A 25,960-nucleotide genomic window follows, 5' to 3' on the forward strand; every position below is an offset into this window, starting at 1 on the left:
CTCCCATACCTTGCAATACACCCATGCAGCTTGTATTTGCAAGTTCAAAACTGCCCCAGTTGGAAACATAAACCACTTTATTTTAGCGAGTTCACTAACGGTGGGGACTTTTATGTTGGTGCCTGGGCATATTTTCTGTCCCAATCTGAGACTGACAATCCCCCCCTAATGCATATTGGCACCTGTGATCACTATCCTCTTCTGCGTTCTTGAACCCCTCAAAGGTCCTTCAGTGTTGTCTTACAATGGAGGAGTGATTATGTAATGGGCCCTAGTGCAAAGAAGGAAATGGGATCCTGGCCGCTGTTTGAATTGTGAAATACAACAATAACCAGGGTTCAATATGCCCCTTGGGCCCGGTGACGCTATACCTATTGCACCCATGAAAACTATGTCACTCTGTCTTAGTTGTGTCAGACCAGCTGCACGCAAGCGTCTGTCCCAAATGCTTTGCATTCTGTAAGAAGGAAGTCACAACCCTACGGCCGTTCAGAATAAGAAAAGGGATTTGCTGCAAAGGGTGCCAGTGTCACAGGCCATAGCAAATAATCTGAATACAGACTCAGCCACAAGGGGCGAGGCACAATTCAACACTCCCGAGCAGTGCAGCATGCACGGTCTGAGCTGTCTTTTGGCCCTTGGGAGGATACGGGTGTTGAGTGTTTCTGGGTTTCCAGCCATTGGTGTGTGTCTGTAGTAGTCAGTGCCAATCTACTGTCTCCTTTCAGTGAACTGGCGGCTCCGGCTGGGTCGATTAAATGTATTTTTATAGCAATGGCGGATGATGAAGCTGAGACGTACTGGGTGTAGTGTCCTGCAGGACACGTTTAGTGTTCTGCCTGTGTTTGCACCCCACACCATCCACCCACCCATCACAGGCATCACTGGTCAGGTGATCCTTAACCGTATCGCTGCGGTGGTTATTTTTCTGCTGTGCGGCAAAATTCAAACACCAATGTTACATGACGAGCTCAGCTCGTCATCAGCACACGGCCACCGTGGCTGATGACGAGCTGAGCTCGTCATCAGCAGCGAAGGGGTTAAAATAAAAAGGGCAGGGGTCCATGCCCTGTTTCAGCGCCCTAGCACACTCTGTCCTTATCACTTATTGGTAGGATGTAGGCCCAGGGCCCACAACACTACACTGGGGAACAGCAGGCGTAACACAGGACCCTGAAACCCCTGCAGTGGGGTGGGAGGGAGCACCTATTCAGGGAGTCCCCATCCGTTCAGGGGCCCCCATTCAGCCAAAGCCAATGAATAAGAAGATAAGGGAGATCCAGGGGCCCCCTCATTGAATTCAGTAGGCGGCCATAGCATTTGGTATTACGGCACTGCTGGAATGTACCATCTCCCAGGCACGGGTTATGGTCATTACTTTGGTAAAGCAGTAGCTGCCTTGAGTGTACAATTTAACTCCCAAAGGAACTGCGTTCAGACCCCTTCCAGTTGCGTTACCAGTGTCATGGGCCCTGGGCCCTCTGACCCTGTTTGAACGGTGAATTACAGTAATAATCAGGGTTCATTGGGTCCCTCCGACCCTCTGCACCAATCAAGCTACGGAACTGCGCGAGACCTTCTTGCCGGCTCATGTTATTTTCACCCTGCTCGAAAAGGATTTTTTATTCTTCTCTAGTATTGCTTTCGCCTTTTCCCGCCAGTGCTTCTGAGGTAAAATAAAGCAGGCCTGTTTTCATCTCTGTGTGAAAATATACAGTGAGGAGATTAAAGCAGCCCTGCTTTATTTTAGTTTGTCAGGTTTTTTTATCCTGGCTTGTTTTATACACAAGATTTATGGATCTGCATTAGTAGGTCACGCTGTGAGCTACATTTTTCTACACCCAAAATATATGATGCACTCTCTCAGCGCTGTTAAAAGAAAACGAGGCTGTCATTGTATGTGCACTCCCCAGTGTGCAGTGGCAGGTTGCAGGAGACACGGTCTTGCTTCCCTGTGAAATGGATCCAAAAAAGAAGCAGCCACTGCAGGCATATGTCTTTAATTATCGCGCCCTGTCTGCACGATAATTGAAGACATATGGGCTTTGGTGCGCGTAACAGACACCAATAGGCCATAGGCGGAGCTACGTGACCGCCTTAAGCCCAACCAAAATGGACCTTGAAATGCACATGCACGAGCTGTGTGGAATTTCATGGTCTATTTTTGAAACCCTAGTAAAAGGGCTTTTCGCTTTGCGAGCCGTAAAAATGGGTTTTGGTAATGTTGAAAGGATAGGAGCCCAATTTGATCCCAAGAGGGATTCTGCCAGGTACAGTAAATCCTGATAAAAAATTGGTACTCCTATGCCTACCAAGGGGAGGCAATGAGTACATTTCACTTGCTCACCAGCACATTTTTAGTCTTGTTGTACAACAAAGGCTGGAGGAGCTTGTCAGGACAGCCTTGACTTGTTAACAAAGGGTTCTCATGTGCAAGTTAAAGGCAGCATGTCAGAGTAGGAGGGAGACACGCCACTATACCCAACACTACTAACATTGGTCAAATTACAACCATACACCTCTACAGTCACACATACTGGTCCACGTGTAATCACTCCTCACTAGTGGCAGCTATGTGCTGCACAAATGGCAGACAACACAACGAAAGAGGTTCCCCAGTGCTAGATGGGAAGACCCACTGATGAAGACCACCACACTAGGAGTGAGGGTCTATTTTTGAATATATATATCTTTTATCAGAAAGTCAACATAAGAAAACACACAATAAAGTGGGTCTCTTTGATGCCAATACCGCCACAACAATTGCTGCTCCTCAGTACTGACCCTTATGTTAAATGTGAATAAGGAATGTCATACTGTTTATCCTTTCTAACTGGATATTTATCTCAGTGTAACTTGTGACACTAAGATTATGTCCGGCGTCAATCCTGCATTTTGGAGCAACATTAATTCTTCAATTTCCTTTTTAACGAAAAAAATTTAGGCCGTTCATGTTACGCATTATATTTCTATTACTATGTTTCCAATAAAAAACATTTATCTTCGATACTGCAGAATGATGACCATTCTGTTTTCCAATCGCCTATAAATGTTCATTTTCCAATGCACTCTGCCCCATGGAGAACATCCATAAGGGCATAAAGATCAACATTATATTTTCTTAAATTATTATTTAAAATGACGTGACTCAACGTGAATTCCAACTCGTGTCTCTGCTAACAGTACTTTATTTACCCATTAGCCTTTCCACACAGTTGATTAGAATTATACCAGAGGTGTGGGTGTGCCTTTTGTACTGGAGAGGAAAGGTTTGAAACTGTACCCATTCGTAGTCAATGTTGACTTTGTGGGGTGGGACTACAGTATTTGGGACGCAGCTCAGACAGCGTAAAGGGAAGTTAATCAACCACTGACATTTCTAAAAACTAGTCACCTGCTGCAGTTCTGGGTGGTATGGTTGGCATGGATCCCACTATACTTTTTCTTATGCAGAATGCCAGTCACCCTCAAAAACTATGCCTAAAAATACACTATTTCAATTTGGTTTCCATTGGGATAGCTGCATAATTTGGTTTCAGAGTATGGTGGCAGCTAGGCAGCCCAACCAACCAACCTGGGGCATTTCTGGAAACTTAAGAACCAGAGCTGCCCAGGGTGGTTTCGCTTGCTTGGATCGATAGTAGCACATCTTACCTATAATGCCTGGTAAAAGTAAAAATGAAATCCAAATAAACTCACTTCCTCATCATTGCTATGGGGGATGTGACAGTGTGGGTCCCTGCTCAGCCAGCATCCAAAAGACCAGATCATCCCAGAGGTTTCTCAAGACTAGAGACTGAGGGGAATCCAGGGTGGCATGACATGCATGGATCCCAGAACATTTTCTCACCCAGAATAGCCTGTAAATGTCAATCTGTGTGAGGCAAAACTATTTTTTCACAACTATGTCACACGAAACCCAGGCACATACACCCAATAGCAAAAGACCTGCCATCCTCAATTCCCACATTTCTCCAGAAGAAAACGGTTCCCCCATTGGCTGTGTCTATTGTACGTGACAAGAACAGGCCAAAACCGTTAATACATGGACTTCTCTTGATCAGTTTTTTAATCCGCTCCTATCTGTTGAAGAAGTCCCACTTTGTTGTCTGTACATTCATGGGTTTTCTGTCAGATAAATGTAAGAAAAAATAAGTTTTTCAACCACTCTAAAAGAGTGCCAGGGTCCACACAAACCATTTCAACCTAGATTGCTCTGGATTTCTAGTTTTCAGAAATGTCTCGAGGTTGGTAGGTTTCTCTGAGTGACAGCCGACCTGGTAACCAATTTTTTTTTTTAACGGCATGGATTTGTCTGATGGGCATTTTGGACAATGAAAAGTACTGGGATCCACACAAGCAACACCACCCTGGGCTTCTCCTACGTTTCAGAAATGCCTCATTTTGGTATGGTTCCCTGTGACTGAAATCATGTAGCCATCCAAAATGAAAGGGGAAATTGGGTATTTAAATGCATAGTTATGATGCTTGCAGGACATTCTAAATCATTAAAAGAAGTTTACATGCAGGCCATATCATCATTGATTCCAACCCACCTACCTATTTTTCTGAAATGTCTTGGCTGAGTGGTATCCCACAGATCTGGCAAACCCCAGGCCTTAATACTGCAGCTACACACATCCCTAAAATCATTGCATTTCGTAACAAAAATCTTCATACTTCCACTGTCCAATTTAGTGTCTTTTGTTGTCCATGGGGATGAGCCTAACCACACAAGCAAAGCAAGGTACCATTTTTACCAGAGGCCTGCGAATAAATACTGCATCATAAGACTTTTGTCAATCCATGCAGATTCTGAAAGTTCCATCAAAGAAATGTGATGAAATGCTGTAATTTTAGCCGAAGTCTGACGTTTGTAGGGCATGCTGGGTAAGAAAATAAAGTGGTATTCATGCAAGCCACTTCATCCTGGACTCCTCAGGATGTCCAGTTCTCAAAAATGTCTGGGGCTGGCAAATTTACAAGGGTGCTGGCTGTACACAGGCCCAAACAGCAGCAAACCACATGGCAATGATTGTAAGAGCATAAATCTGGACAATTCACTAAGCGTTTCAGGCATTTCCAGTCCTGCCCAATTGTCAGTGTTTTTATTAGAAGTGTCGGAACACAGAATAGTACAATATTTTTTATTTATTGAATTTCCCTATATTTTTGTGTACCAATTTTAGTCCTTTGTTGATCCAACATATTTAGAAAAAAACACGCCTTGAGAATTACCCTATGTTGTTAATAGTTCCCAATTTAGAAGTGTACAAATAACACTCATTCCTAAACTCAGATTCTCTGGCACAATTCAAAAATACATAGCTTCTCTCATACCATTTATTACAGTTTATGAAATTATGCATGGACGAAGCACAATGAAAAATCACTATAAGCTGCAGCTCACTTGATGGCTCAGAGTATCACCTGCCATTGAACGTCCAACAAATACCAGGTCTCCGGGAAAATAGTCAGATGTATTTAATAATTATATTTTGAAATACTGGTCCATAACAGAAAACACCGACACCTATATTGCTCGTTTTTTACTTACTTTCAGTATTTTACGTTTTTTTTAATTGAACAATTAGTTTGTTTGGGAATCCTTTGCGTGCATCTGCATTATTGACTCCTTACTGAATTGAGAATACATGTTAGCTTTCAGAATTGTGTAACTTTTCTGGTTCACACCTCGTTCCCCCTTCCCCCATCCCCTCAGCCCGCGCCCCCAACTGAAAGTAGGTAGAAACTGCAAAAATAGAAAATACTTACCATTGCTAAGAATACTGAAAACCTCTAGTGAGAAAATGATTTTTATTTCAAATCTGTCAGTATCTGAAGGCTGAGATGAGGGCCATCTCAGCACAACAAACCTTTCATTGACAATTTTAAAAGGGAAAAAAAACTTTCTTGCTCAGCATTTTCATTACAATTTTTTTCCCAACATTTTTGGCTATTTTCACAGACTCACATGACAAAACCACAAACATGAGATACCATTATACAACTTGTGGAGGAAAAAAGGACGGTAATCTGGCCTGTATATCCTTTTGGAGTGGAGGATTATGAAGGTTTAAATATGTACCGCCCCAAATATCAGAGTACTCAGGGGTTTAAAGACCACTCAGAAAACAAACTAATATCTTTGGTAAAACTCGGGTAGCGAAGTCCACACCCAACTCCGAAAGAAGTGAGGACTAAACAAATAGTTTCAATCTCTGAGCTCTCACCAAAAAAAAAAATCTATTGATTGATTGTTTCTGAGCAAACATTAACATTTTCATAACACATTGCCGCGTACAGTATTTGAATAAAATATTTGCTATTACATTATACAATAATACTAACTTCCTCAATGCATAGATCTGGTCACTTAAAAATTGAGAAAGGAGAAACATGCGCCCAAATGGAGAATTGTAGACTTCAAACGAAATACATAGCTTTACAGATGCCCAGATGGAAAGATGTGAAATCTCACAACCATATCTGAATGTACACGGTAATAGGCCGGATTACTATTTTGTATATACCTTTACCTATGCAATTATTCATAAACTGCTACAAGACAAGAGTTGGATTTAATTCGGTTTCAAGTATAATTGAGATTATCTGGCAGGCTATCTGGACCAGAGGCTTTTTCGCACATTACATTCTGGCTTTACCACTTGACCAAACATAATGCATGCAAATGGTTATCTCCATGTGCCTTAAATTATCTATGTTTAATGATATGCATGAAGGGCAATTGTGTAATGTGTATGAGTAATAGTAAATTACATGTTCCACACTGGTTTCTCCGGTCCCTCCTGCCTCACATAACCTCCACACCCACACGTGGACAGCACCTTATGTTCGAGATGCTCCTGCTGCAACAAAAATGTTCTCTATAAAGAGCTCCCAAATAATAATAGTTCCTTTTACAAACGGCATGCCGCTCCTTACAAAAACAGACTGACGTATCTAAACGTTTGTGGCTGCCAAGTAAGAGGTGTAATAAAAAAAAAACTACTAATGTAAAATCTACAATCCGAGGCAGTTCAAGAGATATGCACAGCATAACAAACTGGATTTCTGCTCATAAACTTAATTTTCTATTCCCAAGCGCATAACATTTTTAGGATATTTGGAAATGTAATGGATGGAAAACTTTCCAGTATTTACAGAAACGTGGTGGTTCTTGTTAAACAAAGGACGACCTACACAGCACTGTAATCAAGAGTGCTCCCAAGTCAAGGCTGCCATGTGCTGCTCTTGGAGACACATATACTTCTTTATTGAGGTCTCCAAAGTTTAAAGTCCCTTTTTGTAGCGGACACCACTAAATTAACTGATTATGGAAGCGATTTAGTAGGCGGCCCTTCTGAACTTTGGAGACTTATTTTACGTTCACCATGTACTGGGGAATCACTTAGGACTGGAAGGAGGGGAGGCTTACCTTTTCGTGCCACTGCAGTAGAATAGCACTGCTGTTTTCTGTTGGTTTTTCAAACCCTTTGTAGATGTACTTCATTAATAAGTCAATACCGTTCCTGTCTAACGTTTGTACTGCTTGTTCTATTTCACTGTTTTTGAAGGCTGTGAGGACTTGTAGGACGACTGCCTGGGCATGCTCCTGGGAAAAACAAAGTGAAGGAAAATATAAGAAACAAGCAAGTAAATTCTAATCCTGGTTTGGTTGCACACATTAGGATTGTAATTCACAGAAATAAACACTTAGAGAAGAAAAGGTTATCAAGTTGGCTTGCGCTGAGAATGAGTTGGAGGTGCTAAGAGCTCTTGATCAAGACAAAACTGTGTGCTTCATGACGCTTGCAAAGCTCCGGACTGGGAAGGCACCTTCTAAAATGAAGCATCCAGGATTGGGATTCCATCACAATGTTGAAAGGATGGATCACTTCAAAACCCAACATCACTATGATCAAGGCTACTTGGAAGACAGTGTTATCTTCATTTATTAACCTCCCATGCAGGGGGTTTACAGTGAGGAATAAAACCAGCGGGTTTACGTAAAAAGCAGTGAATACTGGACCCTGTTCACGACTACTGTGCTTCAACTCAGGAGCCGGGATACCAAACATTGCAACAGGGATAATCCTTCGTGGTCAATGTACACATTGATGGGGATTGTTTCACAGGAATGAACAGATTTAATTCACTTTGCAGGGTGACCTGTAGTTGATGACCCTACCCCTGAAGCCCCAATAGAGGTGACAATAAGTACAAAGATCAGTTTATCCCAAGAGATCGCCAGCCCTCGGATCTTTAATCTTCAGACTATCCAACTGCATCTTAGGAGTGGCACATAACTTTCCTGCATCTTTAAATACAAACCAAACCACACACCAACACAAAATCTTGTAACCTGTTCAAGGCAAATTGGAAAGTTGAGTTACCCAGTTCGAACCTATGGATTAAGTGGAGTGTTCCGCTGCTATAAGTATTAAACTGCTGTCAGATCTAATGTCACAGTAAAAGTTGTATTTCCTTGGAGTGATGGAAGCCTGATTCAAGAGCCAAAAGTGTTGTCTTTTGTAGGATATGGCCCACCTTCTGGAACATTACATATTTGAAACTTCACTAATGACAACTGAAATATCATTGATGACAACACTGTGCAAGGCGGGGGCACGAGTTATAGTCTGAGTCAACTATAGCTGGTGAACTTCAGTGCCTTTTTAGTTTAAAATGGTATTTTTAACTTCTATTTTTACCTTTTACGCCACTTTAACCTTTGTTTTTTTCAATGAATACACAGAAATATACACACCGGTTACAGTAACGTTATAATTTGGTGTTGAAATGGGATACGAACTAATGCTTAAAAACCGGAAAACACTCAAATTCACAAGTTTTAGTTTAGTAAACTAACTTTAACGTGTGCCCCATCATGCACCACTTGCGAGGGAGTGTGTATGTGTGTGTAGGCCATGGCATTAAAAATAAATGTGGCTCAATAACTCATGTTGTTTAGCACCACTGTAGTAATAAACACACACCAATTACAGTGCAAAGGTCACAGTAGCATGAAATTAGCATAAGAAAATTAATGTCCATTGCCTCACAGATTACATGTTACTTTACACATGTACTGAAGGTTTTATCTTTTGTTAAAACAAATACATATGAAAAAATGCCATGGCATTAATCATACATTCAAACGCACATAGTATAAGCTATTTTTGTACAATAGTTGGGGAAGGGAAGGGCATACTCAACACTGGTAATAAGTAGCATATTTTACTCTTTATCTGCATACATGCCATATGCTTACCGGTTTTCCCCGACGGTTTTTGATGATTTTTTTGTTTTCCTAATCTTCCCAATTTTTCTTTCACAATTTAATCACGTCACCATTGGACAGTGGGTGTGAGGTCCAGTACACTCTGAATGCTGCCCCTTGAGGTGGAAGTGAGCATTGCCTTAAAGGCTAGGCAAACCACCCACAGCTTGGGTTCATGTACAAGTGCTGGTCCAACATTGGCCAAAGGCCTGTGCAATCATCTCACCCAGATAGGCACAACAGTGCAGTAAAAAGGCATTCATGGGCCCGGTACTCTGAGCTTGCGTAGGGTTGAAGGGATGACCAACCTGTGCAGATTCAGACGAACAGAGATTGAGATCTGCACCAGAGTCATGAGACTCCCCCGATGGTAGAGCCACCTTCACAGTAGACACCACAGAAGGACTCTCATCCGCAATCTGGCACCAACAGGAAACATGCCAAGTGGATGGAAGACCAGCGAATCATGGTGGAGTCTGAAATCCTGGAATCATCTCACAAATATATGCAATCCCCCAAGAAGGGAAAAAGGTGCTATTCTTTGCAAGGAAGAGAGTTGCCACTTTTGGGAGTTGGTGGTAATGCCGTCGTTGTGAAGTACAGCCACTGCTCCCTGAAGGTGATACACCACCAGTGCCAGAGACTCCACTGTCTTTGGCCTGAAGTCCAAGTACACACGTACATGGGCTGCTGACCATCACAGTGACGCTGCCAACTAGTTTCTGAAAGATATTGGCGTGGTCTTCAGCCCAAATGGTAGAATTGTGAAATGAGTACAGGGATCCCACCATGAACCTCAGCTAACGTCTCTGTGGGTGGGAAGAATCGGAAGATGGAAATAGGCAATCAGAAGATCCAGTGGATGCCTGAATTTAAGGACAGCAGTACTACGCTCAGGGACCGCACCTTGGACCTGTCCTGTTGACTGAACAAGTATAGAAGGCAAAGAGCAATGTTTAGACTTCCATCCTTCTTATGGACAAAGAAGTGGAGGCAATAGAAAAGTGTACACCATCTTCCTAAGGAACCACATCTATGGTGCCTTTGGTCAACGTGACAAGACCTGCTGCCTCTAAAACTGAGGAGTGCTACAGAAAACATGTCCTAGTGAAAGACGATTGGTCCTGAGAAAGGGGCAGTAACCGTAGACCATAGATTAATGACTTAGCAATTTGTTGTGATCACCAACTTATAGATGGAAAAAATGGACAACCTTCTCCCCACTGGATGAGGAATTAAAGGGGGGGTGGAAAATAAAGGTTTTTTTAAGCAGCAAAGCCAGCATTGGATGGTGGAGAGGGCATATGCCGCTGTTGGCGTGTATCATAAATGTGGTCTCATGACTTTTGATAGGTACTCGTCTAAACTCATATTCGCCTCTTTTCCTGGCCATACAGGCCACCAATGGCTCAGGCCACTGCTTGCCAGGACGCCATCCACGGTGTGAGACTGGAGTGTTGCCACCCAGGATTGTGGCGGTCATGTGCATTGCCACGATGTTACCCCGGATAGAGACGATTCTAAATTATTTCAAAAAAACACTAAACCATGTACTTTGCATTACTGTATTTTTCTGTGTTTCTAAATTAGGTTCAATTTAGGCCTAATGTTTAACTTTAATTCTAACACAGCAATGATGTGTGCTTTCATTGCTCTGCTCATGACACATAGCAAAACGTGCACTTATACATTGACAGGTTGTTCTTGAAGACTTCCTGGGGAAGCTTTCCTTTCTCTGCAACAAATTCAAGGACCTTACGCTGGAGCCACTCTAAGCCTATTCATCTCAGAAGACTGTCACTGTTTTGTTACCTGATTTGTACTGAGTTATCAGGTATTCGGTAAAAAAAAAAAAAAAAAGTTGTATTAATATTCACTTGGTGGATGCAGTTGGATAATGCTGCATTATTTTTGGTATTCTGATTTGTCAATTCAATTATCTTATGGGGACAATTTCACTGTGTATTTTGTCATAAAAGCGCTCCTTCGGAGAGGCGAGACAAGTTTGGTTTGCCCAGACTTGGAGACCGGACGTGTGTTAGTCTGTCTCTTACTTGGGAATTCGGATATTTTTGCTCTGCGATTCAACTTCAAGTCAGACTCTTTACTGCTTCTGATTAAGCCTTATGATTATTTCCTATATTGATTTACCATGCATGTCACTGTTATTTTTGCCTTCTGTTCTGCGCTTTTAAAGCCTATTTAATAAACCTCCATGGTTTCTAGCTTTCCCGGATCTTGTGCCTTCATGAGTCTCAACACTTATTTAATACTGCCTACTTTCTAAGGATTTTAATTCTTTTAGGGGCACATTACCTCATCGATTCTTGAGGATAACACCGCTGTGTTCTTGTGAAGACGCTTAATCTATTATCTATCAGTTTATCAAAGAAAGCATCACCACCCCGTCCCTGCCAATCACCAGCCCAGTCAATCCTGTCTCCCTGTGGACAGCCCAACTCTGTGAGCTTTTGCCCCATCTGAGCGGTAGGCTACAGAGGGAATAAAGGGTCCTGGGATTCGAGAATCTACTCAAGGATTCAATGATCCCACAGTCTATAAACGCAACATCCAAGGCATGGCTTAGATCTCTGTTGAAGAGAGGTAGCCTCCGGCTGGGCTCAGCTCTTCACCTGCGATACTCGCGATCTTGCGTCAATCATTTTAAAGTCAGACGTTAAGAACATCTTCCAAAATGTTTTCAGTTTGGGGCATTTTTTTTATTTGATTGCAGCATCATCTCGAAGACTTTCCTTACATCTTTGGAATTACTCTACCTCTCTCAGCATGGTCTTCAAAGGCCTCAGAGAAGGAGACTGGTGGGCTCCATATTGTTACTGCAGCAACTTTCAAATATACAGGTTAGTGACGACTCAAGTCACACATGTGGCGTTGGGGCAGGCTGAGAAGGCCGTCTCTGCTGGCACTGTACTTCCCTGGAGTAGCCACAGACCTTCTACATTAGTGGTGGAATTGCCCTACTGGGAAGGCTAAGCTCAGCACACAACCCTCAGCTCTACAGTTTTTTTAAAGCACTGCGGAGAGGCATCTGCCATCTCACCATCGAAGGGCATTTTAATGTGTGGCTTGGAAGTACATGAAGAAGCCACTGGAATGCATCCAAGCTTGCAAGTGTAGCATTACAGCGGAGCCCAAGCATTAGGCTAAGATGTCCCAAAAAAAGGGGTCCATGCTGCTCTTCAAGATCTCTTTGGATGCATCCTGTCAGACACTGACCAGGTCTGATAGAGCTTTTTCATGTGGTCTGGCAAACAGATCACCATCATGTTCGCGAATACTGACTGAGCATGCACATATCGGCTCAGGAGTCCGTAGTAGTACAGAGCTCCAGACTGCCAGAAGCAAAGACTTTCAAGGGCACATTTGTTTCTTTAACTCTAAAAGGGGGCATTATGGGTAAGGCATTTGGATTTTGCTTTGAGGATGACATTTGGACCAACAGACTACGGGGAGAGTATGAAATGTATTGTATGGGGGGGGGGGGGTGCCCGAAGCAGGTCAATGCCATCTCGGTCTTTGGCCCGCTGTGCCAGAAAACGGTTTCTCTCAAGCATCCATGACAGGATCATAGAATGGAAGCAAGGGCACAGTGATGGAGGAGGCGGCTTGCAACGTCCCAGTCAAAATGTTAGATTTTGCCTCGGCAGACAGTATGGTCAATTCCAAGCCTTTAGTTGCGCTCAGAAACCAGTCTTAAATGAGGAAACGTCTTCTGAGATATGCCTAAAGGGCTACAAGATTTCTCCTTCCTATGAAGTGTTAAGGCCACATTAAATTTGTAAACATCATTATAGTAGGGTATCACCATATTCTACACAACTGTATTTTGGAGAGTCTTGCAATTGCAGCTGAACAACTCCGCCATCTACACGCATCTCTGAGCCCTAGGAAATTGCTCTTTCAAAAGAAAGAGCATCAGTTAAATTTGCCTTAACTGGTTCCTGCAAGAGAAATAATTTTCTCACACAAAGGCTTTGAGAGTGGCTCAGTCTTCGGCTCCTTTGTTCTGTGAATGCATCAGTGCCGATGGTTGTTCCAACTGAACGGGGATGGGCAGGCATCAACTTCTTTCTGGGTCACAGCCAGTGGATGTGCAGCATCAGAAGCTGTCCGTGTCGGAGACATCGGATTAACCAAGCCGCAAGAATGTGCTCCAATCCTGAGGGGCAGCACAGAGTACCGGAACAGTCCTGATCAAGTCAGAGTAGGTAGCCGAAACTCCTCAATCTGTACGGCGTCACAAGACTCACCCAGACACTCTGAGGCCATCTTTTAGAAAGTTAGGCTCATGTCTGACAACGATAAGGAGTCCAGCGTCCAAAGCAGAGCTGAGACTCAACAGTCCCAGGGAGGAGCAGTTTCCTTGTGGAAGAGGCCTTCTCCTTTCTATGGTGATCTTTCATCGTGGGAAGATCTTTTAGGAGATAGTTTCCTGGCAGGTGATGTACTTCCTAGTGAGAGAGTATTTTGGTAGCTCTCTAAGTGCCTTAGGAGGAGATATTGGTCCGTATAGCTGTGGACGTGCCGAGGAATTTTATTGGTGAACACAGAGCAGTCTCCTGGCCAGGACGATGAAGTGCAGAAAACCAGACACTGATTCCAGGGCACTGACCAATACCTACTCTGGGGTTGCCATATACGGCGGCACGGTCACGACTAAGGCAGCAAGGTGCCACCTGGCAGCACTGGAGAGATACTGGTGAGAAACATTTTCTGGACCAGTCAAAATCCTGAAAGGCTAATTAATAATGTGAGGGATCTGCAGGAAGATGTATACATCAAAATAGACATCACCAAAAAAAATTAGAAGATACAGTTACTTTAAACAACTTACACGGTCACATATGGGAACCCCCAAAATGAGTTAAAGCCGTTATGAAAAAGTGCATGATCCCACCCATTATTATTTTAAGGTACTTTAGATTACATAATTTGACAGCTAATCTGTGCTTGCATGATGGTTTACAAGAGAAATGACGTATTTACATTAAAAAAAAAGCAGAAACTTCATGGCAGACATATTTGCATGGTAGGCATGCAAATTCTGCCTTTATTCATAGGTAAAACAATCTCATGGTATTCAGAAGACAAGCGATGGCCCCTGCATGCCAACTCAAAGGGCTTCGCTGAATCTTATGAGAGCGCTTCGTTGTCAAGAATGCGTTATATTGGCACTATATGGGAACTAGGTGTAGTGTATGCAAGCGAGTACCTGACTTTTCGGGTTCTTGGTCATAGTAACAGCAGCTACTGGTAAAGCATTTTAAATAGCATATTTCCTTAAAATAACGTCACTCGCGTTCTTGTTGCAACACTTCATTTATCAGAAACAAACCGAAAAAAATGCAGGCTATAAATAGAGGCATTCAGAAGAGAAGGCAGAAAGCACACGCACACGTGAATGGAGCACCACATACCTTCGCTGCCGGGTTCTTGGAGTTTACTGGAGAATTCTGTAAGGCGGCGTGAAAGGCTCGCAGCACGTCCCCCGTTCATCAGAGCAAGTCAAGGACACCAACAAGTGCACACACTGAATAGTTAGTGGTAATTGCAAAGCCCCCCCTCCCTTCTTGCGACAGTTATTTTTTCACATCCAGTGGGAGAGCTGTAAAAACCGGGCTCTGCCTTCAGAGCCATGAAGTAAATTCCTGCATATGTGCATCATGAACAAATGTGCTGAGGCTCGAGCTACCAAGACTTCTATATATTTGCCATCAAACGCAGGGACAGCAGTTCGTTTTCATTATGGTCCCATCCCGGAGAAATGTGCAAAAAACATTCATCAGGTTGGATTCCTTTAATTCGCACGTGCGCAGTTCTACACTGCTCTGACACTACACAAATGGTCAGTGGCAATCGTTCGCCATCAGAGTGACGACATCACAGGGAGAACATGTTTTGTTGTCTTTAAACCAAAGGCAGATGCAGTGGCAAGGACTGCCATTGCTCTGCTCCTCGCCAGACGCAGAAAGAGCTCCATCGGGTACCTAAACATGCAAAGCCATGTGAAAACTGAGATGATAAAACAAAGCAGGTGGCAGATGACCAACATTTGAAATTGTTTTTAGTAGAGACAAATAATGACCATAAACTAAGGCGAAGCTGCAAAACACTAGTGTATAATCAGTGAATAATTTGTGCCGGTGGTTGAGGCTGGTGGGCCCCAGCTAACATCTTTGGGACCAGGACATATTTTCCATCAACAAACTTTGACGAATTAACAGTCAAAAAAGGACAAAGAAGAGGGAAAATTATAGAAAAACAGAGACAAAGGGAGAAAAAATGTTAAGAAGTGAAAAAGAGTCAGGCAATGTAGGGTAGTTGAAGAAAGACATGAGGTAGAATCAAGACAAGGCAGCCTCAGAATCCATCAAACCCAACATCTGGCAGCTGGGATCTGACCAAAAACTTTGGACTCAAATTTATTTTAAAACAAAATTCCGTACTGCACATAATTGTGTGTATGGCTTTCCCAATGTTCCTTCCTTTCTAATGTATATTCCCCTCTCGAACAAAGTGTGCATGGTGAACAAAAAGGCTCGACTACCAAGTTATGGTCGACTACCTGATACTGGGCACCGTGTTCTCTAGGCTGTGTTCCGCAGTGACACCCGAGAGTACCAAAAATGATCAAAGCTGGAATTCGATCAGGAATGGTGTGGACAGCAGGCTGGTTCTCGGCACCATAAACACAGTGTTGGAAGAGCTCAGATAGGTGGTTCCATGTTGGAAGTTTGTCTAACCGTGTGCCTTACCAGTAAACTCATGAGGTCTGATTACCATGGAGAAGGTGAACGATATAGATTCACTGTATGCCTTTCTTTTAATCTTATGCAGATATTCGCAAACCCTAGTTTGAATGTAGTCTCGAACGGTACTTTGGACATCTGTGCAAGAGCGTTAGGCATTCATTTTGTTTTAGCATTATTGAAACTATAAATTCCACAAACACCAAGTCTAAAAAAAAACAAGTCATCACAAAATTGGCTTGTGGCCAGCAGCTCTTTAGTATATCTCGATCTTCAGCATTCAGAAAGGGAAACCACTTCTATTTCTCAGGAACACCAAGGGGCTCAGGGGGTCACCTGCAAGCCTGTTTGCCATTTGTTCCCGAAACTGGCCTACATTTGCAAAGGCTTAAAAAAAAAAAAAAACAGACTGGTCCAAGACTAAGATAGACCGGTTGGAAATAGCCAAGGAATCACGATCTCCCAAAATCTGGGTAATTCTTCTGTAATAAATCTAGTGGATTTTTTGGTAATCAGGTCTGTGTTTTAGTAGATTGCTGGATAACCCCCAAGTCACACGTTAGGGATTTAAACGTTATCTTTTTACTAGAATGGTGACCAACGCGGAGGGCAGTCGCACACAGAATGAAAAAGACCTGCTCTCCGCCTGTTCTCGTACTGCCTGCTCTACAGACGCACTAGCATGGCTGACGCATAAACTCAAATCTAAGTTTAGAAACTCAAGTCTGCAGTGTGATGCAGAAAATAGCCTGCTCTTTGGCTTCTGCGCTTCACAGAGGCCCAGGGCACATTAGTATTGTGGAAACCAGCTATGGTTTAATCCACAGGGCCCATTTTGGAAATAAACAGCCACTCACATAAGATCATGGTAGAGTCAGAACAGATGATGTGCACCTGTTGCCGACACCAGTATGTACGAGGGAATGAAAGATTTCTTTTTATGGTCTCGCTAAGCGCAGTGGGCCATGTTTTTACAACCCAAACATACCTTCCTGCCAATGTTTTTCTAGAGTGCCCAAAACTGGCAGAGAAGTCCCAGCACACCATACTGCAACTGAAAACCCTCGCTGCCCTCTCTGTGGTCTGCTGATGTTGAGGTGTCTTTGTGGTACCAAGTGGCAGGCCTCTTTCAGATTCCTGTTCTGTGCACACAGGCCTTTACAGGCTTTGTACTCTTTGTTTGGGCTGTACATGTGTTATGCCCTTCACAACTCTTGCGCGATGCATGTGGTAGAAAGGGCTTTTCTAAAGGTTGTGTTTCATCTCCATACCAAGCACTGCTATTCTTGCTGAAGAGTCAAAGGATTAATCTTAAGACATTTCGAGCATTAGGAGGTCAAAAGGCACATGGGGATTGCATAAGTATTAGATGCGCTGTGGGATGCGCTGCGCATCTAATACCTTAAATTTGATAAAATGTTACACTTTGTTCCATATTTTGCATGGGTCGTCTTCATTTTAGCCACCTGTAGTGAGTTTTTGCAGCCGAACTCTAGCAAGACTATAAAAAAACACAGGACAAAACTGATGCATGGAAAATGATCTTAAAGTCTGAATCAGTAAAGGAATTGATGCCAGAGCAAGATACCATGCAATGAAGTCTTGGGTGCCATCTCACTCCCGACTACCCACAAATAGTGTTGCAATGTCATCCCATTTCATTAGCAGCCGATCCATAGCCTTCAGCAAACTACTACAGGGGTCAAAATTGCCCAAGACAGTAAAAGAAGGCGACGGCGCAATAAAAGTGAATTGCCCAGCTACGCGTTTGATAGGGCTAAGATGGGTATAATAAGGGTATTTTTATAGCACATTTCACATCGTTGGGTGTGTCATCAGTATCGAAGGTTTCAACATGGATATCTTCGGTCTTGTTGGAAGTAGTTACAGCAGTCTGCGACTACCAAATTCGCTGGAAAATGTGTGATCAATGGGTTTGAGTCGAATTAGACATTAACTCGATTCATTTAAAACATTTTAAAGACGTGCATTTATGAATAGGCAAGTCTATTTGGAATTGAACATAAATCGGCCACACATTCTGAAAGAAAGGAAGGCTTTTGTTAGTGCAAAAGGTGTAGAAGTAAGAAAACGTTCATACTACATTTAAAAAAATTTAAAAAAAAAAAAAAAAGAATTGCGTTCCATTAAAACTAGCAAGTTACCAATATAAAGAATAAATACATCATCTCTCACTTTAGGCAATCCCGTAACAGCTTGTGGTGCAAGAACTACAGAAGGAATATAACAAACCAAAAAAGACAGAGGTAAAGAACTTGCGTTCTCTCCCGTGGAGCCTGCACTAATCCACCGAGGTCAGTGAGATGGATGAAAAATAAGTTTAGCAAGGGCTTCTTGTTTTGCAATTTATTGCAATACTGCCTCTTGGCAAACAAGTTTCCTTTTCCAAAGAAAGGGTGAAGTAAAAATGGACTCCTGAGGGGATGCAGTCAGAACCTTGGCAGAGGGGACACCCTTTGGAACCTAATTTCAACAAATCCTCAAAAGAGGAGCCAAAGGGCTTAGCACTGAAGCACGGCGCGTCATTACTATAGGCTTTCTACAGCATCACATAAAAACTCGTATAAAATCAGTGCAGCACAGAGGAGTTGGTAAACACATCTGATGGGTACCATTTTTTCATGGGAATATTAAGTAAACCACGGATATGATCCCAATTAAAAAGGTTGTTAATTGAATTCACGTCTGTGATCACAGTCTGACCTTCTGAGACAACATTTTGTGACAGAAAAAACAGCATTAACGAAGACAAAGCCGTTGGCAGCACATTACCATAGTGAATATTTTTTGCATTTACATCCGTTTGCCTTTCACTACAAATGCTCGTGGAGATGAGAAAGCAAATGCGTTTCATGTGACAAAAGTGCAACATGCGGGTGTCATGAATAATCAATTTGTGAAGAATGTGTGTATTTCTGGTTTCTGCGGAGCGGGAAATGCCGACACTGCAGCTCCCCTGGGGCGCTTTGAGATGAACTGGTCCATCAAGTATCCTGGAGTATGATGGGGGATGCCATGAACACGTCCCGCACAGCTAATCTGTAAATGCTCGAGAAAACTCAAAGAAAGTGGATTCATCTCTCCAGGATCTTGGTGGGGTTATTTACAGAGTAAAATAAAGCCAGATCGGGCTTGGCGGCATGGAAGGGATGATTCTTCAAACTTGGTCAAAACATGAAAAACTCAAAGTCTTGTGTGATTCTGGTAGGAATTTTAAAGGTTGTATCCTGGACAAGTAGGCATCTACGTCCTGAACACTAGCAGCGGATTGTGCTCTGGAAAGGTGGTTTAAGCAGAAGATCAAAGGCTGGGAAATACTGTGTAAAGGTAGAAAACTTGAGCTGTAGCACAGGGTGCTGACTTCCAGTAACTTATGTACTCACAGTATAAGGTTATACGGTTGAATGTTGACCTTTCTTTGACCAGCATTTAAAGGCAGCCTTCTCAGCGAGTGTGAAGTGGTAAAAGGGTTAGAGGCCGAATAAGAGTCAGAAATTTGGAAGCGCCTTCATATAGCAGACAACTGAGGATGCATTAGAATAATTCAAGGTGGACATGCCCACCATGAAAATGGAGCCCATTTTTAAAGAAGCGGTGCTAAGTGGTAACCCATTTTAGCAGACGTAAATAGAAGACAAAAAATGGTGGCTTCAATTATCAAGAGCACTAACAAAGGAATGCTACTAGGACATCCAGGCTGCCTGCCTTCAAAGTGCACATGGGAGAGGCGCAGATTGTCTAGCCAATTGAAAGGAAGAGTCGATGGCTCGACCAGGCACATGAGCAGGATTTAGACTCCAATGTCATTTAAAGCGGTCCAAAAGTAGAGAATACAGTGCTGCTAGGAGACTGCCACCCGGTGCTGTTCAAGATTTCTCCTCCATTTTTTTTAAATTTTTTTTTAAGAGTTCTCTTGACCCGAAGACATTAGGTATCAGAGCACTTTACATAGCACCAGTTTCGTTACATGAGGACACATTCATTTTTGCTAAGCACAGGGAGATGAAGTGATTTGCCCAGAATCACAGTATGTTGAGCGTCTTTGCCGAGACTATGTTGAGGGTATTTTGAGGAGGCCTCTGCCCCCAACTCCGGCAGTCTTTACTAGCTTAATTATAAACACACTGATCTATGGTATCAGAGACAGCTGATCAGACCCTTAGAAGAAGCTGAATGGCACGGATGAGTTAACATGTCAGCAGCTCTTGGTTATTTTTTAGGTTGTTGCGTTCGAGTTTCATGGTGAGGCCTGAACCTGATTGAGAGTCATGTTGTAGGCCATATATTTCTAGAAGCATAGGCAAGGCGGTTATCGCTGTTACACAGTTGGTAAGATATTGGTATGCAGTTGACAATACTTCAGGTCACTGTTCAGAAATAGATATTGATTGCAGGTTTAAGCTGGACAGTTTTACTGTTGGAAAGAAGGAATTTATTTAAATATCGACAAGTGTATGAGAGTAGGGAGGATCAGGATGATGGCCTTTGCAATACAGATGTCGGTTTGGAGCGAGGAAGTAAAGGGACAAAGATCTTCGTGATCTGCTCCTGCTAATTCCAATTGCGAAGAATTAGGAAGATCAGTAGATTTCGGACCACGGAAGCCCTGACTTTAGTCATCCTAGCTCTGGTAATCTCCGGTGTTGATTACGCCAATTCACTGTATGTAGGTATCCCAGCTTATCAATTCCATCGCTTACAGCTGGTGCTGAACCAAGCGGCCAGGTTGATTTTCCACCAGCCCAAATGGCACCACGTCAGAACGCTAATGAAAAGCCTACAGTGGCTTCCTGTGACCAAACGTTGTGCTTGTAAGCTGGGATGCACTACCTTCAAAGCCTTCTCCGGTAACAGTCCAGCATGTATCTCCTCTAAGATCCAGCGCTATGCTCCTTCTCGGGAGCTGTGGTCCTCCCATTTGAATCTGCTGGATACTCAGTACTTTAAACGTAAGAAGCATGGGGGAATTAAGATTTGTGGTCTTGGCCCCGTCATTTTGGAACTCTCTCCCTGTGGAGTCGAGGTCTGTGACTTCTTATGCACAATTTAGGAAACAGCTTAAGACCTGACTGTTCTCCTAGGCGTATGACTAAGTTAATCCTCTCACCGCGGCAGCCTCCCCCTAGACCTCTGCACCATGACACCGTTTGGTGTACGTGCGCTCAATAAATTCCTTAACATAACAACACACCTCTATGTGCCTGACTTCAAGTAAGTGATACAAAAGGGGGTGGTGATGGACGGAGCATCTGAACCAATCAAACACTCACACCCAGTCAACAGATCTGGGTTTAATCAATCACCGTTCTTTAGCCCACTCTGTTACCCCAGTTCAGACATGGCCATATGCAAATCAGTCTGACCCTGTGCCTCATGGGAACCGTCCAGTCCGAACTGCCAAGCCATGCCTTCCCTGGACCGGAAACAAGCCTCCGAGGACCAGTTTCTGGCATTTCTACAGGTCTTCAGCCCGGCTTGCCTGAATCCAGTGGCAAAGTGAGCAAGGGACTCACGTCTGAGCATACCCTGCCAACTTATGGCGAACAAAGTGATACAAAAGGGGGGTGGTGATAGACAGATAATCTGAACCAATCAAACACTCACACCCAGTCAACAGATCTGGGTTTAATCCATCACCGTTCTTTAGCCCACTCTGCCACCCCAGTTCAGACATGGCCATATGCGAATCAGTCTGACCCTGTGTTTCTGGCATTCCAGCCGTCTTCAGCACAGCTTGCTTGAATCCAGTGGTGTGGAGTGCATGGGACTTACGTCTGAGCATACCCATCACACTCGGGGTGACAAATGCAAAAACCACAGTTGATGGACAGAATGCAGAACAATGTCATACATTCACTCAGTACAGAGATCTTGGCCTAAATCAATCGTTTTTTTTGCACTCCACACCACCTCAGTTCAGACATGGCCATATGCAAATCAGTCTGACCCTGTGCATCATGGGAACAGTCCAGCCCGAACTGCCAAGCCATGTCTTCTGGGCTAAAGAACGGTGATGGATTAAACCCAGATCTGTTGACTGGGTGTGAGTGTTTGATTGGTTCAGATGCTCCGTCCATCACCACCCCCTTTTGTATCACTTTGTTCGCCATAAGTTGGCAGGGTATGCTCAGACGTGAGTCCCTTGCTCACTTTGCCACTGGCAAGCCAGGCTGAAGACGGCTGGAATGCCAGCAACCGGTCCTCGGAGGCTTCTTTCCAGGCCAGGGAAGGCATGGCTTGGCAGTTAGGGCTGGACTGTTCCCATGAGGCACAGGGTCAGACTGATTTGCATATGGCCATGTCTGAACTGGGGTGGTGTGGAGTGCAAAAAAACGATGGATTTAGGCCCAGATCTCTGTACTGGGGTGAATGTATGACATTGTTCTGCATTCTGTCCATCAACTGTGGTTTTTGCATTTGACTACAAGTAAGAGCATGGGACATCCTGATCTCTAAATCCTGACCAAATGCACTGGCCAGGTAAGAGAAGAAATCCAGAAAGTTTGGTGTCAGTGCCATGACTTTGTAAACAACAAAAAATAGCAGGTAACCCCACACCGATTGTTGGGGAAAAAAACATAGCAAGCCTAGTGCTGCTTGGAAAACAAGCTGCAAATGAGGCTCGCATGCAGAAAAAGATAGTTTAAAGAGGAAAATGAGGAGGTCGGTAGGGAAAGACAGCTGATGTAGTTGGTGTAGACTGTTGCCGAACAGTGAAAAAAGGGTTACGCCTGAGATGTTAAGTACTTGTGGGCTGCATTTACAAATGTGGTTAGGAGAAGCTGTGCGGTGGAAGCTGCGATGGAGTGGGATGAAGATGTTGGTTATTTTCAGAGAATTCTGCTCACATCACACACGCAATCTGGAAATAAAGTTCAGCCTGGCGTGCCCAGCAGCAGCTGTTCGCTGTCAGGTGGGATGCAGAAAAGAGATCTTTCCAGCAAACCCTAGTAAGGGCAGAAAATGGTCAGTTCCCAGCAGTTTCATGAACAAAATATGCAGCCACCAAAAGCAGAGGCAGCTCTCATAAACTCCTTCACAGCATGTACTGCTCTCAACAAGGGGGCAGTGAGGTAGATATACTGGATTGACGGAACCACAAGTTCCTGCCTGCTACACCAGGTGCACAGTGGAGCAGTGGCAAAGGTGGGAAGTACGGTTGTAGTGTCCAGGGATGGCCAGAAACACAATGAAAGTCGTTGGGAACGGTAGCAAAGGGACATATAAGAACTCCAGACATCCTAAGGATTAATACTTTTAGGTGGACTGAAGACCAAAGATCGTTTATATGACTGGTTAGGCACTAAGCCAATAAGATACCAGCAGTTCTTTTTAGGTCTCGCCTAGACGAAAGCAAAAGCGAAGCTTTTGCTGTCTATGCGAGACAACTTATGTTGCCACTTTTCTGGGAATATTGTGGACATCAGACTGTTACGAGCTTTTTCTGCTGTAGTCAGGCTGTCACGAGCTTCTCCTTTGGAGATTTGACCTCGTGAGCGCGCCTTGACTGCATCTAATGGGCCGTGCGCTTCCTTTAGTCAGTTTCACTTTGTTTCATTTCACTTTGAAAGTGCAGGCGTCAATGTGTCTGGTAGTTGTTCATGTGGAGTGCCTTCTGACCTCGTGAGCGCGCCTTGACTGCATCTAATGTGTGTGGCTTTTTTTTTCAACGTGGCCCTGGCGCTTGCTTCAGTCAGTTTCACTTTTAAGGTGCAGGCGTCAATGGGTCTGGTACTTGTTTTATTTCCATTTAATGCTCTTTGGAACAACAATTTTATATTACTTGTGTGTATTACCACTGGCCAGAATTTCAAAGACTTATATTCACGCAGGTGAAATAATACTATTGTGATTAGGGCCGATTTTTGGAGTCTGACCGTTCAGAGTGGAGCTTCAGAGTGGAGCTTCAGAGTGGAGCTTCAGAGTGGAGCTTCAGAGTGGAGCTTCAGAGTGGAGCTTCAGAGTGCAGAGTGGAGCTTCAGAGTGGAGCTTCAGAGTGGAGCTTCAGAGTGGAGCTTCAGAGTGGAGCTTCAGAGTGGAGCTTCAGAGTGGAGCTTCAGATTGCAGATTCAGAGTGGAGCTTCAGAGTAGAGCTTCAGAGTGGAGCTTCAGAGTGCAGAGTGGAGCTTCAGAGTGCAGAGTGGAGCTTCAGAGTGGAGCTTCAGAGTGGAGCTTCAGAGTGGAGCTTCAGAGTGGAGCTTCAGAGTGGAGCTTCAGAGTGGAGCTTCAGAGTGCAGAGTGGAGCTTCAGAGTGGAGCTTCAGAGTGGAGCTTCAGAGTGGAGCTTCAGAGTGGAGCTTCAGAGTGGAGCTTCAGAGTGCAGAGTGGAGCTTCAGAGTGGAGCTTCAGAGTGCAGAGTGGAGCTTCAGAGTGGAGCTTCAGAGTGCAGAGTGGAGCTTCAGAGTGGAGCTTCAGAGTGCAGAGTGGAGCTTCAGAGTGGAGCTTCAGAGTGCAGAGTGGAGCTTCAGAGTGGAGCTTCAGAGTGCAGAGTGGAGCTTCAGAGTGGAGCTTCAGAGTGGAGCTTCAGAGTGCAGAGTGGAGCTTCAGAGTGCAGAGTGGAGCTTCAGAGTGGAGCTTCAGAGTGCAGAGTGGAGCTTCAGAGTAGAGCTTCAGAGTGGAGCTTCAGAGTGCAGAGTGGAGCTTCAGAGTAGAGCTTCAGAGTGGAGCTTCAGAGTGCAGAGTGGAGCTTCAGAGTAGAGCTTCAGAGTAGAGCTTCAGAGTAGAGCTTCAGAGTGGAGCTTCAGAGTGCAGAGTGGACCTTCAGAGTGGAGCTTCAGAGTGCAGAGTGGAGCTTCAGAGTGGAGCTTCAGAGTGGAGCTTCAGAGTGCAGAGTGGAGCTTCAGAGTGGAGCTTCAGAGTGGAGCTTCAGAGTGCAGAGTGGAGCTTCAGAGTGGAGCTTCAGAGTGCAGAGTGGAGCTTCAGAGTGGAGCTTCAGAGTGGAGCTTCAGAGTGGAGCTTCCGAGTGGAGCTTCCGAGTGGAGCTTCCGAGTGGAGCTTCCGAGTGGAGCTTCCGAGTGGAGCTTCCGAGTGGAGCTTCCGAGTGGAGCTTCCGAGTGGAGCTTCCGAGTGGAGCTTCAGAGTGCAGATTCAGAGTGGAGCTTCAGAGTGCAGAGTGGAGCTTCAGAGTGGAGCTTCAGAGTGGAGCTTCAGAGTGGAGCTTCAGAGTGGAGCTTCAGAGTGGAGCTTCAGAGTGGAGCTTCAGAGTGGAGCTTCAGAGTGGAGCTTCAGAGTGGAGCTTCAGAGTGGAGCTTCAGAGTGCAGAGTAGAGCTTCAGAGTGCAGAGTAGAGCTTCAGAGTGGAGCTTCAGAGTGCAGAGTGGAGCTTCAGAGTGGAGCTTCAGAGTGGAGCTTCAGAGTGCAGAGTGGAGCTTCAGAGTGGAGCTTCAGAGTGCAGAGTGGAGCTTCAGAGTGGAGCTTCAGAGTGGAGCTTCAGAGTGCAGAGTGGAGCTTCCGAGTGGAGCTTCCGAGTGGAGCTTCCGAGTGGAGCTTCCGAGTGGAGCTTCAGAGTGGAGCTTCAGAGTGGAGCTTCAGAGTGGAGCTTCAGAGTGGAGCTTCAGAGTGGAGCTTCAGAGTGGAGCTTCAGAGTGGAGCTTCAGAGTGCAGAGTGGAGCTTCAGAGTAGAGCTTCAGAGTGGAGCTTCAGAGTGCAGAGTGGAGCTTCAGAGTGGAGCTTCAGAGTGGAGCTTCAGAGTGGAGCTTCAGAGTGGAGCTTCAGAGTGGAGCTTCAGAGTGCAGAGTGGAGCTTCAGAGTGCAGAGTGGAGCTTCAGAGTGCAGAGTGGAGCTTCAGAGTGCAGAGTGGAGCTTCAGAGTGCAGAGCGGAGCTTCAGAGTGCAGAGCGGAGCTTCAGAGTGCAGAGTGGAGCTTCAGAGTGCAGAGTGGAGCTTCAGA

The 25,960-nt window shown here is 44.4% G+C and overlaps 1 protein-coding gene across 1 annotated transcript in view; it reads right to left on the reverse strand.

Moving 5' to 3' along the window:
- Positions 1-25,960, reverse strand: part of ARPC5L (actin related protein 2/3 complex subunit 5 like) — an 86,742-nt gene that overhangs the window by 17,377 nt on the left and 43,405 nt on the right. Inside the window, exons 2-3 of the mRNA XM_086920946.1 lie at positions 14,722-14,794; positions 7,439-7,615 (exon numbers count right to left, since the gene is read on the reverse strand). Coding sequence (XP_086777072.1) covers positions 7,439-7,615; positions 14,722-14,794 — 250 coding nt within the window. The remainder of the gene's footprint in view (positions 1-7,438; positions 7,616-14,721; positions 14,795-25,960) is intronic.

This window comes from Lissotriton vulgaris, chromosome 5 (assembly GCF_964263255.1).
Source record: "Lissotriton vulgaris chromosome 5, aLisVul1.2, whole genome shotgun sequence".
NCBI classification, from domain to species: Eukaryota; Metazoa; Chordata; class Amphibia; order Caudata; family Salamandridae; genus Lissotriton; species Lissotriton vulgaris.